The sequence below is a fragment of the Trichomycterus rosablanca genome, chromosome 18 (genome assembly GCF_030014385.1).
Source record: "Trichomycterus rosablanca isolate fTriRos1 chromosome 18, fTriRos1.hap1, whole genome shotgun sequence".
Lineage (NCBI taxonomy): Eukaryota > Metazoa > Chordata > Actinopteri > Siluriformes > Trichomycteridae > Trichomycterus > Trichomycterus rosablanca.
In genome coordinates this window covers 12,002,754-12,015,970 of record NC_086005.1, presented here as the reverse complement: position 1 = coordinate 12,015,970, position 13,217 = coordinate 12,002,754, and the positions used below count along the sequence as shown (strand labels likewise).

General features: G+C 42.0%; 1 protein-coding gene across 4 annotated transcripts in view; it reads right to left on the bottom strand.

Annotated features, from left to right (window-relative positions):
* msi2a (musashi RNA-binding protein 2a) overlaps window positions 1-13,217 on the bottom strand; it is a 375,070-nt gene that overhangs the window by 67,216 nt on the left and 294,637 nt on the right. For all 4 annotated transcript variants that reach the window (XM_063013642.1, XM_063013644.1, XM_063013643.1 and 1 more), the window contains exon 8: window positions 13,003-13,085. In XM_063013642.1, the coding sequence (XP_062869712.1) occupies window positions 13,003-13,085 (83 nt within the window). The remainder of the gene's footprint in view (window positions 1-13,002; window positions 13,086-13,217) is intronic.

The following is a 13,217-nucleotide window of genomic DNA, read 5'->3' as shown; positions in this document are numbered from 1 at the left end:
CATCTTCTAGACCTTCATCAGTGGTCACAGGACGCTGCCCACGGAGTGCTGTTGGCTGGATATATTTGGTTGGTGGACTATTCTCAGTCCAGCAGTGACAGTGAGGTGTTTAAAAACTCCATCAGCGCTGCTGTGTCTGATCCACTCATACCAGCACAACACTCACTAACACACCACCACCATGTCAGTGTCATTGCAGTGCTGAGAATGATCCACCACCCAAATAATACCTGATCTGTAGTGGTCCTGAGAGAGTCCTGACCATTGAAGAACAGCATGAAAGGGGGCTAAGAAAGCATGCAGAGAAACAGATGGACTACAGTCAGTAATTGTAGAACTACAAAGTGCTCCTATATGGTAAGTGGAGCTGATAACATGGACAGTAAGTGTAGAAGCTAGAAGGTGGTTTTAATGTTATGGCTGTTTTATCACCTCTTATCCTAGTTAGGGTTGCGATGGGTCGATTCACTGGCCAAAAGGACAGATGGACAGAGCGCCAGTCCATCACAGGGCAAGAGGGACTTTAGTATCTCCAATTAACCTGACTGCATGTCTTTGGACTGTGGGAGGGACATGAAAAGAACATGCAAACTCCACACAGAAAGGACTCAGGCTGCTCCAGCTGGGAACCAAACCCAGGACCTTCTTGCTGTGAGGCGACAGTGCTACCCATGAGTCAGTGATCTGCCCACTCTAAATTTGTGAGAAAAATCAGTCGTCTTGCTGATAATGTGATTAAAATGATTAAAAGCTTATTGTTTTTGTATGTGTAAATATGTGTATGGACCTACATGGGGTACTCATGAGGAGATTTAATGTCTCACGTGGTATGAGACTGTAAAAAAAAATAGGAACCTTTGGGTCACAGAAGTATGAATTTCAATAGTAAATCCTTTAATTCTGTCTTTTTCATTAGCATTACACTGCCAACACTGGCACCTTCAACCTCGTTAATGCAGTTTTATCCTGCTTAATGCTGCAAAGCAAACAACCTTACAGGCAAAAACTGGCAGAGGTAATATCCTGAGTATTGTGCTTTCTTATCTCTGTAAAGCACACACACACACACACACACACACACTGTACGTACGTGCAATTACATCAGTGCATTTTGAGCACTGAATGATTTAGCTTTCACAGGAGAAGGCAAGTAATTGTGAGTATAAAAAGTTCTTCTGCTGAATAGATTTGAATGAAACCTATGGAACAGGAGGTAGGTGGTGTTATTAACAGTCAGAGAGAAAGAACAGAATCCATTATCTGCTCTAGCATAGCGTGAGTGTGCGACCCTGTCAAACCTTAAATTCTAAGCTTGCTTTCCACCCGAAAATTTTAAAAACAAAATTCTTGGGTGGTGGGGAAAAGCAAACGCATCGCAGGCACTGCTTGATCCTGCAGCCTTTCTGTATTCAGTGTAAACCAAAATATAGGATTTTGCAGCCGCATTTGTTCAAAGACTTTTAGGAGAGGAGTGAGAGCCTTGCACACACACACACACCGATATACACCATCTGTTTCTCTGCATGCTTTGTTAGCCCCCTTTCATGCTGTTCTTCAGTGGTCAGGACCCCCACAGGACCACTACAGAGTAGGTATTATTTGGGTGTTGGATCATTCTCAGCACTGCAGTGACACTGACATGGTGGTGGTGTGGTGGTGTGTGTTGTGCTGGTATGAGTGGATCAGACACAGCAGCGAAGCGTCCTGTGACCACTGATGAAGGTCTAGAAGATGACCAACTCAAACAGCAGCAATAGATGAGCGATCGTCTCTGACTTTACATCTACAAGGTGGACCAACTAGGTAGGAGTGTCTAATAGAGTGGACAGTGAGTGGACACAATATTTAAAAACTCCAGCAGTGCTGCTGTGTCTGATCCACTCATACCAGCACGACACACACTAACACACCACCACCATGTCAGTGTCACTGCACTGCTGAGAATGATCCACCACCCAAATAATACCTGCTCTGTGGGGGTCCTGACCATTAAAGAACAGGGTGAATGGGGGCTAACAAAGCAAGCAAAGAAATAGAAGGACTACAGTCAGTAAACGTAAAACTACTAAGTGCTTGTACATGGTAAGTGGAGCTGATAAAATGGACAGTGCGTGTAGAAACAAGGAGGTGGTTTTAATGTTATGGCTGATATATATATATAAATTGATTGTCAAAATTGATTTAAAAAGCATGTTTCTGTCTCTTTTTTCCACTTCCCCACCCACCCCCAGTTTTTCAAATGTAAAACAGTGCCATGTAATCTCCGTAGACTATCAGAGTAGAATGGCTTTCAATAAAAAGCTATATAAATTAAATTGACTGCAATACGTATTATGTATTCTACTAGACGTGTATGGTCCATGTGCCTTCTCTCGTTCTGTCACTGGTAAGCCATTTTTTAAGTGGTGAAGTGAAACCATCACTACAAAGACCAAATTTAACCCAGAGGCAGCAATCATTTTCTACTAAATAATATCAAAAAATGACATGTTTAAAGATATTAGCTCTCAGCATTTTACTAAAACCAATATGTAGTCATTTATATTGGATACAAGCCCCATTCCACACTGGCACAGAGTGCTGTTATTGCCTGGGAGTGTTGAGAGCGAGGCTACGGGCTGTTCAGAGGAGAACGTGTATGGGATTTGTAATGCTGATCTAGGCTCGATCCTGCCTGGTCACAATAGTGTACGCTTACTCTTGAAATATAGGAAAATGTGTTTGATTGGCTGTTCAAAGCCATCAGCGGCGGGTGAAATACAGGCGCTTGAGTGTGATTACTTTTGAGACTTGGGAGTGTGTGCATTATTGATACACTTTAAACAACTTTGCATATGACACAGAAATCTATATTTCACTTTCATCACCACCTTGCCAGAAGAAATGCTGTCAGAAGCTATACACCGTGGCATAAAACACAAAAAAAGCCTCTATATTTCCCTGCATGTAGATTAATGCTACAATACACTATACGAATACCTCCGTCTTAATAAAGCCGCACAGCACAGCCCCCTCTGTAGCCTGAGGAAGGCTTCTTATCACCCCCATCACCCACATCTGTACTTTTTGGAGGAAGACAGGCTAATGTACTGTGCGAGAACGTTTTCACCGCTACTCTCCGTGGGCAAGGGCAGGCTCGAACAAATGCTCTGACTTTATTCATTAGCTTGCTTTCTTTAAAAGGATTTTTTTTTCCAAAGACAAACTTTTAAAATACTATAAGCAATACTTAACTTAAATAGTCAAAATACCTCATGGATACCTCAGACTATTTTACTAAACCTCCATTTGTTTGTACAGTGTACACAACATGAGAGTCAGTATTAAACTAAATATTAAAGCATTTAATGTTATTTACTACTGAGGTGTGGTTTTCTGACAGGATTATGGGTCTTGCTCAAGGGCCCAACAGTGGCTGCATCGCACAGCTGGGATTCGAATTCACAACATTTTGGTTGATAACTTCTGTGTCCATATAATTAGGGTTGGTTTGACTGAACGTCAGTCAAACTAGCCAAGGTTCATGGAACAGTGTGCACTTGCCAATGTAGAAAATAATTCAACGAAAATAATTAGCTAAGAGCGCAGGGGCAGGCATTGTACAGTGCAACGGGAGGGTTTAGGGCCTTGCTCAAGGGCCCACCAGTGGCTGCATTGACTGTTTAATAAAAACTATTGTACTTATGCAGAGTAGAAGATTATGTAAACAAAAATAAATTGTTAGTGTTTTGGACAGAAGCGCATGTGTATCAATCCAATGCCATCATGGGTGGCGCAGCGATAAAGTACACTAGCCCAGTACTGCTGAGGTTCAGGTATCTGGGGTTTACATTTACATTACATTTTCGGCATTTAGCAGACGCTTTTATTCAAAGCCTTTCGATTACTAGTCCAGTACCTTAACCTTAACTTAAAACATTTGCATACATTATTGAAACTCTGAGACATGAGGGTGCTTGGATGGCGCAGTGGTGAAGTATGGTATCCCAATAGTGTTGACATTCGGGGATCCAGGGTTTGAATCTTAATGATGCTACTGGCAGTTCAGTGTCTGCACAGATGCGATAAGCCAATGTCCGAGGTGGGTGGCAGTGCCTAGCCAGTAGGAGGTGCACATGTCTGTGAGCTCTCAGTGCTGGCCCCAAGCCTAGATAAAAAATATGAGGGTTTCTTGAGGAAGGGCATCTGGCATAAAAATGTGCCAGGTCTGGTATGAGGACTAGATATGCTATGGAGAGCCCTAAATATGTCTAAAAGTCCTTTGTTGGGGTAAAAGCAGAACATATATAGACTCTAAAAAGTCTATAGGTATTCGAGCTGTAATTTGTAAACCCACTGGTCACCCTTCAGAGGTAAATTATGGTTTGTATAAATGGAGTGAGTGTGTTATTTCAGTAAGGAAGCGCATGTGTTTATTGCAATTGGCAGGGAAACTTAATTGTCATTTAGATCAATAAAAGGTCAGATGTACAATTGCTCAAAGAGACCTCCTGAGTGCCGGGCACATCGGAAAACACACCAGGCAGTGAATAGGATGTTAATGGTAGTCAATTGTCCATCAATCACCCAATCAATTGAATGACCAATCAACCGCTCCATCGGGGTTTAAGCATTTTTGGGAAGCAACAGTAGGGACTCAGCCAGATTAGCTTAATGATTAGTTTAACCACAGAGGAGTTAGGGAGGGAGGAGATGACTGAGTACACTTCCTGTGAAGGGGTCTGAATCACAAGGCATTCTGTCAGAAAAACAGCGAAACCAGCATGCGTGTTGCCTTCCTACTCATCCGTCATCATCACTAGCTACATCAGTCCATTAGTCGCACGGCACAAATTAATGACTTTCTTAGTGGCTGTGATAAATGTCGCATGAGTAAATGCAGAGGCTCTGATCTGTTCGAGCCCCTTTCCCGCTACCATCCGATATCTGGCCGAGAGCCTGCGGTCTCTATCTTAGAGGCTCAAGCTGGAGCGCTGAGTCTTAATGACGGGGTCATTATCAGCGGTTCTGGTCAGTCAGGCTGCGCCACAGGCAAACAGATTACAGCCAGCAGCCAGTTCCACAGATAACTCACCCACTGCTGGAGCCAAATCGCACCACAGAGAGTAAGGGGGGAGAAATGAAAGCATGAGAGGGGAAAGATCAGGGCTTATTGGTATGCACTGCCATTTCCTGTGTTCCGTTGATGAGGCAGAACTCACGTCTTAACAAGCGAGAAGGGAGTGATCAGGAGCCATTGAGGAAAGAGAAAGAAGGAGGGAGGGATGGAGCAAGCAAAGGCCATTTTCTCAATCACTCCACTCTCATAGTCCTGCTTCCCAGAAGCCCTAGGGTGAGCGAGCAGAGTTAGGAGTTGTAATCAGATCTAAAAAGTCTGCACATGAATGAAGAGCTATGAATTCCTCTTTCTAGCCTGATGATCCTTCTACTACTGTTTCATGTGCCTCTGTTCCAGCTCTGTAGATGTAGGAGGAATTATTGCAGTAGAAAGATTTGCCCTGGCATTCCAAAATTAGGCATCTTGGACAAGATAATTGGAAGACCTCGTTGGGACTGACCTTCCATGGGTCAAGGAAAGACCAGTGATTCATGACTACCCTCCAAAAGGGTGTAAATAACAAGTAATGGGCTTCCGGATGCTTTTGTTTGGGTGGGAAGTTCTGCAAGAGAAGTTGAACATGGAAGACTTTGATCATGGTTTTCTTGATTCACTCTGGTGCCACTTATTGCACAGGGAGGACAAGAAATATGGACGTTAGTGGAACCAAGATTAAACGAATGGGGGGCAGTCAAAGGGACTTTGATTATTCGACTAAAGCAAAGGCTTTTAATTCGGAGGAGCAGACATGGATTGCATGGTTGAGGCTACCCAGCTAAGCCTGATGGTCAAATGGTACATAACCCATGTTGCTTCTATGCAGTTAAGAATGTTTAATTACAGTAATTACTTTCTATCATGCTTCAGCCTGTAAGGATTTTCCAGAGTAGTAAGTGGTAGGCATTCACGACTTACATTACTTTCTTAACATATATTTCAATTAAGTAAGGTCCATGAGCTAAAAATGGCAATGCACAGGTCTTATACATATTGGTTGACAATGCACCATTAAGCCAACCCTGGCTTCCACCCCATGCCACCACAAAGTCCAAGTAAGACTAATTCTTTCATATGGATTCTCTATTTTCATCTTAGTTATTGATATGGTCCACTTATTCACTGTGGGCAGGTTCCTATAATAAGTACCAAGCAATAAGTGTTTGATATAAGAAATTTGCACAAGGGGTCCTTCATGGGAAATGCATAAATTAACCTCAGCTTCTTGCCCACTGGTACAAGCAAGACGACTGGAAATACTTTTCATAGACTATAGGGGTTAATGCAAGTGATTCTTCCATGATTCGAACCTTAAGGAACCTGAGAAGTGGCTCTGATCATGGCTTAGCCATGAATTGAAAATGGGGGGTGGGTTCCTGCCATTCTAAAACATTCCTGCCATATCCACAGCTAATGCAAACACTGGAGAATCCAAAGCTAGTGAGTGGTATATGTGTATTCATAATTTTACATCAGTATATTCACTCACTCACTTTCTTAACCGCTTATTCAATCAGGGTTGCGGGGAGTGCTGGAGCCTATCCCAGCTTTTCAATGGGCGCAAGGCACACAGTAACACCCTGGATGGGGCGCCAGTCCATTGCAGAGCAGACACACACACACGTTCATACACACACCCATTGAACTATAGGGCAATTCAGTGTCTCCAGTTAACCTGACTGCATGTTTTTGGACTGTGGGAGGAAACTGGAGCTCCCGGGCACAGAAAGGACCCAGACCTTCCCACCTGGGGATCAAACCCAGGACCTTCTTGCTGTGAGGCGATAGTGCTACCCACTTAGCCACAGTGCCGCCCTATCAGTATATTAAAGGTAGGCATGTCTCGTCTCCACAGTGTATATAGTGATTATGACCTTGCTACAAAGGACCAGATCCACTGTTTACGAATACGAATCCTTTATTGTCATTGCACATTGTACTTGTACACTTGCACAACGAAATTGGAATACAACCCCCCCTCTCATTGCAAGAAAAAACCACACACACACACACGCGCACGCACACACGCACGCCAAGAACGCAATACTGGCTTCTGTGTGGTCCCATGTATCCATGAGTCTTTTTTCAAAATTGTGCAAAAAAACCCCAGCAAAGCTTTTACCTTTCTGTCCATTCATTATAGATTTGAGTACTGTGTAAGGTCAATAAAGGTCCAGTGTCAGGTCAGCGTGGGCTACTTTAACTGAATCTTACCTTTTAGAAGGCAGAGTAAGAGGCGTCTGAATGATTTACGGGCCGCTGTGTGTACAGAGCGGAAAATCTAATGCCGCCAGCAAAGGAAGGCTTTCCTCATGTTCTTTTTGTCTGTCTCTGAGTAACCTGCTGTGCTGGAATTTCAGGGTTGGAGGTGTAGGGCCACCTGGTTCAGAGCTGAAAAAGTTTACCTCAACAGATGGCTCCAACAAGCAAGAATGAAAAAAAGACTAGCGGGGGTAAAGGATAGTCAGGCTTAAAGGACAAGTCAAGGTTTTCAAAACAGTCCTAATAATTGTCATAATAATGAAGATGAGGGTAACTAATTATCAAGCCAAACGAACAGCAAGGCTGCTAGCTGGTGATACATCAGGTGATCTTGGTACAGAAATAAAGAAATCGAAGATGACATGGCATTCACAAGTAGGACTAAAGCTATATTTTGGCATGCCATGGCTGGCACACAAATGCCCGAGCATTTTACTGTATAAAACAATTTTATTGGCCAATACATACGTTAAAACTGCGGAATGTAATTGCAACTTGTGATTATCAGTTATACCGAGACTCCATAGATCCTTACTGAACACATACAGCAAAGAACAAGGGCTTTGTTTGTTTTTCTATGTTCTCCCAATCTAGTCATAACTTCCTCTACTGCTGCTGACCTCCACTCCTGACTGAGGAGAGCCGTGACTAACACACCCCCCCTCCGACACGTGTGCAGTAGCCAACTGCATCTTTTCACCTGCACAAACCGAGTTCATATGGGGTTCAGTCTGGTGCGTGGAGAGTTACGCACTGATCTGCATTTTCCCTGGTCTCTGTGTATGCGCCATAATTGCATCAGTTATGAGGAATCTTCTCAAGCATTCAACCCAATGGATGAGCCAATCATGTCTAGGTGCCCAGCCTGCTGGTAGCAGAGCTGAGATTCAAACTCTAGAGTTCAAGATGTCACCAGCTGACTGCCTATGGTCTAATAAATGTACTTCCAGTCTTGTATTATTGGGAAGTTTAAGAATTGTTTCTGCATTACCTAGAGGGTACCTACCTTACATAGAGGGTTTCTTTTAATGTTTTAAGGCAGTGGTCCCCAATCACCGAGCCGTGATCATTTATTACCGGGTCATACAGAAAGAATAAATAATTAAAGATCGCTACAAGAGCAATTAAATTTCCAATACTCTTCGGGTGTTATTGTCCCCTAACTAGACAGCTTATTAAGGCATCTAGGATTTCGAACAGCCTCATTCTCTGGAGTGCGCATAGGATGACGTAAAATGATGTCTATGTAGAGAGCTCCCTAGCTTTTCGAACACACTTATAGTCTTTGTTTTTTTTCTGTTGTACTTAATTCAGCCAGTATATGTTTTATAGTGACGGGTGTCTGACAATCTTCGCATAGTGTGGGGTCTTCCTCTCGTATTAGATGTTGGTGCGTCAGTCTGGAATGGTCTATTCTACATCTAGCGTGATTACTTCATTACTTAGAAGCACCAAAGCCTGAGCTCCAGTTTGTTTCCATTTCTCTGGCATTCCATTCATGCCATCCATCGACTGGTCGGGTCCAAAATAGACCTGCCAGGGAATTGCACGCATCATTATTACCAGGTGAGTAACCTCAGGGCAAGCAGGAAAAGAACGGACTAAGGTATGTTTCACAAAGCCGTCTGTGTATGAGAACAGCAGTTTTAACCTCTACTGAAACTATACGAGATACACCCCAACATCAGGAGTAAACCAGAAAATGCACATATCAAGTAACCTACACCAGAAGTAGAATAGATATTGGAATGGGAACAGCTTTTCTTCCCTTCCCTACCTGTCCTTTCTTTACCGATTCCATTTAACACTCAACCAGCAAAATTTCAACACGAGAGAAAGCACTGTTCTCATACACAAACCAAACCGCTTCTTTAAACATCGCTATGTGAAAAATAACATAGCCTCTTCTTTTCCTGCTTGCCCTGAGGTTACTCACCTGGTAATAATGATGCATGCAATTCCCTGGCAGGTCTATTCTGGAGGAGGGCAGTCGATGGATGGCACGAATGGAGTGCCAGAGAAATGGAAGCAAACTGGAACTCAGTCTTTGGTGCTTCTTAAATGATGAAGGAACCTAATGCAGTGTTATATAAAAATTGATTGCAGTGTCTAGCTCTTATGAATCTCCAGCCAGATAATGTGTTTGTTCCAAGATCTGATCAGAACTAGTGTGTCTATAGAGCGGGCGTATTCATTTTTTCGATACCAAAAGTCCAGAGGTCTATTGGGTCATGTTATTTTGAAGATACGAGGGCCAGGCATGAATCACATAGTTGCTGATATACACTAATCAGCCATAACATTAAAACCACCTCCTTGTTTCTACACTCACTGTCCATTTTATCAGCTCCATTTACCATATAGAAACACTTTGAAGTTCTACAATTACTGACTGTAGTCCATCTATTTCTCTACATACCTTTTTAGTTTGCTTTTACCCTGTTATTCAATGGTCAGGACCCCCACAGGACCACTACAGAGCAGGTAATATTTATGTGATGGATCATTCTCAGCACTGCAGTGACACTGACATGGTGGTGGTGTGTTAGTGTGTGTTGTGCTAGTGTTTTTAAATACTGTGTCCACTCACTGTCCACTGTATAATACACTCCTACCTAGTTGGTCCGCCTTGTAGATGTAAAGTCAGAGACGATCGCTCATCTATTGCTGCTGTTTGAGTTGGTCATCTTCTAGACCTTCATCAGTGGTCACAAGACGCTGTTGGCTGGATATATTTTTGGTTGGTGGACTATTCTCAGTCCAGCAGTGACAGTGAGGTGTTTAAAAACTCCATCAGCGCTGCTGTGTCTTATCCACTGAACACCAGCACAACACACACTAACACATCACCACCATTGTCAGTGTCACTGCAGTGCTGAGAATGACCCGCCACCCAAATAATACCTGCTCTGTAGTGGTCCTGTGGGGGTCCTGACCAATGAAGAACAGTAAGAAAGGGGGCTAACAAAGCATGCAGAAAAACAGATGGACTACAGTCTGTAATTGTAGAACTACAAAGTGCTTCCCTTGTCAGATTATCGCTTTAACCTTTGATGCACAAGTTAAACAAACCCCTTCTAATGCACAACATGGGTCGAAAACGACCCATATTCATTTCCTATGTTATTTCATGTATTGCTGAGTATCTTTTGGTATATATTTTGAAATCAATTTATTTCACCATTTATTGTTCCAAATGTTTATCACACATCTTGTTTTTGATTATCTTCAATCATTATTTTAATTTTTATTAATTTACTTCATGAACAAAAAATAGTTTTTGTATTACTACATCAGCTTTACACACATGGGTCGAAAATGACCCATGTCTGCAAGTGTGATTAAATAAAATGAAAACACACTGTAATAATATATTTATTCAAATTAACACTGATATTGAACTGTAGTGAAGATTGGTGAATGTGACTGAACGTAAAACTGATGAGATCATATAGATACAGCACAAATTGGTGCACTGGGAACACAAGCTAGTGATCTCATGCAATCAGGGTGTTAGTTAGTGTTAGTGAAGATAATGAAGGCATTGTGGGTGGCAGCATCCAACATATTGTACCAGAGCCCCATGGGCCACCTCCGTGTTCTCCGCTTACAAGGTGCGAACCATCTGATCCATTCTGTCCACCTTTTGTTTTGTTATAGTACTGGATGAATCAGATGGTTCGCATGTTGGAAGTGGAAAACACAGAAGGTATGGTACTGGATGACCTCTGGTTTCTTCTTTACACTATTGACATCCACTGATGTGTCATCATGATGGGTGCTCAAGAGGACAACAGCTTTTCCCTTCTTTCGCACATAACTCTCCATGATCATATTGTCATGGTGGCCTTGCACATTGGATTTTGCAGTGGATCCAGAAAGAGTTCCTGTAAACTCACATCCCAGCTCTTGTCTACCCATTCAAGCAGGGTCAAGACAATAAAAGCCACACATCCTTCTGACAATACTTCTTTACTCGTTTCCTTTTGCTGCTGTCGCTCTTCATAACATCCAAAATGACGTTGTTACTGATTAATATATCTTTTGGTGAAACCGTTGTTGAACCAAATGCAGGTCCTGGGCATTTCCTCAAGATGTTTTAGCTTCTTGTTTTGCCCCGAGTGGGGGATGCTAGCTCCAGTAAGACACATTTTACTCAATTTTTTAGACTGAGTCTGAGTTTCCTCTTCAGAGGACTCAAATGAGTCTTCTGTGTCATCAAAGAAGTCTTCTTCATCTAGGCGAGATGGATTCACAGACACACCCTCAATTGCATCTTTGCCCTGTGGCACACAGTCTAGGTCACCAGCATCAGAGACCAGCTGTCCTAACACTTTGAAAAAGGCTATTAAAAAGCAAAGAATATTTTCATATGCACATTAGTCAGTTATTCATATATTTACTGTCCTTTTAATAGCTAATAAAAGCTATCTAGAATAGAATATGCTAACAGCTAGCAAGCTAATAGTATTGGACATATTTCTCTAACTAGTGAAGTTCAAGAGACTAATCCTTGGTTATCTTTCAAAAGATCAGTAAATATGTTTCTGACTACAAACACTAAAAATGTCAGTAGTTCCTACCAAATTCCATAGTAAATACATACGGGTCAATTTTGACCCATGTTGTGCATTGGAAGGGTAGTGATACTAAAATTATTTTTATTAAAAAAGTAAACAATATAAAACTGAAATAAGGATTTGTGATGATCAAAAACAAGTTAATTGAGGAATTCATGGAAGCTTGAATGGCTAAATTAATTTATTGCAAAAATATAGAAAATAAAACCTCAGTCGGGTCACTTTTGACCCAGATTGTGCATCAAAGGGTTAAAATAAGGCACCTCAGTAGGCAGCATTTTAAGTTATCTAAGAAGTTAGACAGCCTTCTTTTCAGAAGCACACATAGGATGAGGTAAAATCCAGCCTATGTAGAGAGCTCACTGGGTTTTCGGATAGACCCAGTGTTACTGGATATCTAATCATCTGCCCTCAACCTCTGTTTAGACCTTACATTCTCGGAGACTCTTAATCTATGCATATTTCTAACGGACTGTGGGACTGTATCTTTAAGACTAGACTTAATTAGTGTTCTGCAACAGTTTGATACCTAGTTAGAAGTGCATTCAACCCTTGTGAGGATCCGGACACTCTAACAAGCTTAATTGCCAATGATGAATACAACCAGAACATTCAAAATGGATCGTTTCATTTCATTTTTGCTTCAATGTACAAAATGGCAAGAGTGTAGGTCTCTGAAAGATTAGCTGCACGACAGAATGAGCTCAAGAGCCAAGCCTGGTCATTACACAGGAACCTAGGCGATAATCCATCTTTAATGAACTCAGCTGCTGCTCTCTTTCATTCTCTGCCAAATAACTTTGATTTTGAAATACCTGGCATCATTCCCCTTTCTTCTCCTGATTGAACCTATAGGACAGGAACCCTCACAAACACTGTTAAACAATTTCATGCTTTCTGGCCAGCGCATACACGTCGCCGTGCACGCCCGCCTTCTGCATTTCACATCTCCAAACAAAAATCTACAAGTCAACAAGTGCATCCTATTAGAGCCACGCTAAGTGGGGAATCAAATATTCATTTAGAAAATGTTGCCTTGTGAATTGAAAAGTAAAGCGCACTTACCATTTTATTATTGATTTCATGGAAATGAATTTCACAGACTTTCTCTACCACGTCTTCATTCTCGAAAGTTACAAAGCCGAAGCCTGAGAAGAGAGAGAGAAAAGGACGAGGTAAGTCATGTGATGGTCAAAGACACATAGCAGGTATTTAAAATGTGAAGGGGATTAAGGAAGATATATCGACACCGATGAGAATGGTGAAATCACCGAAATTAT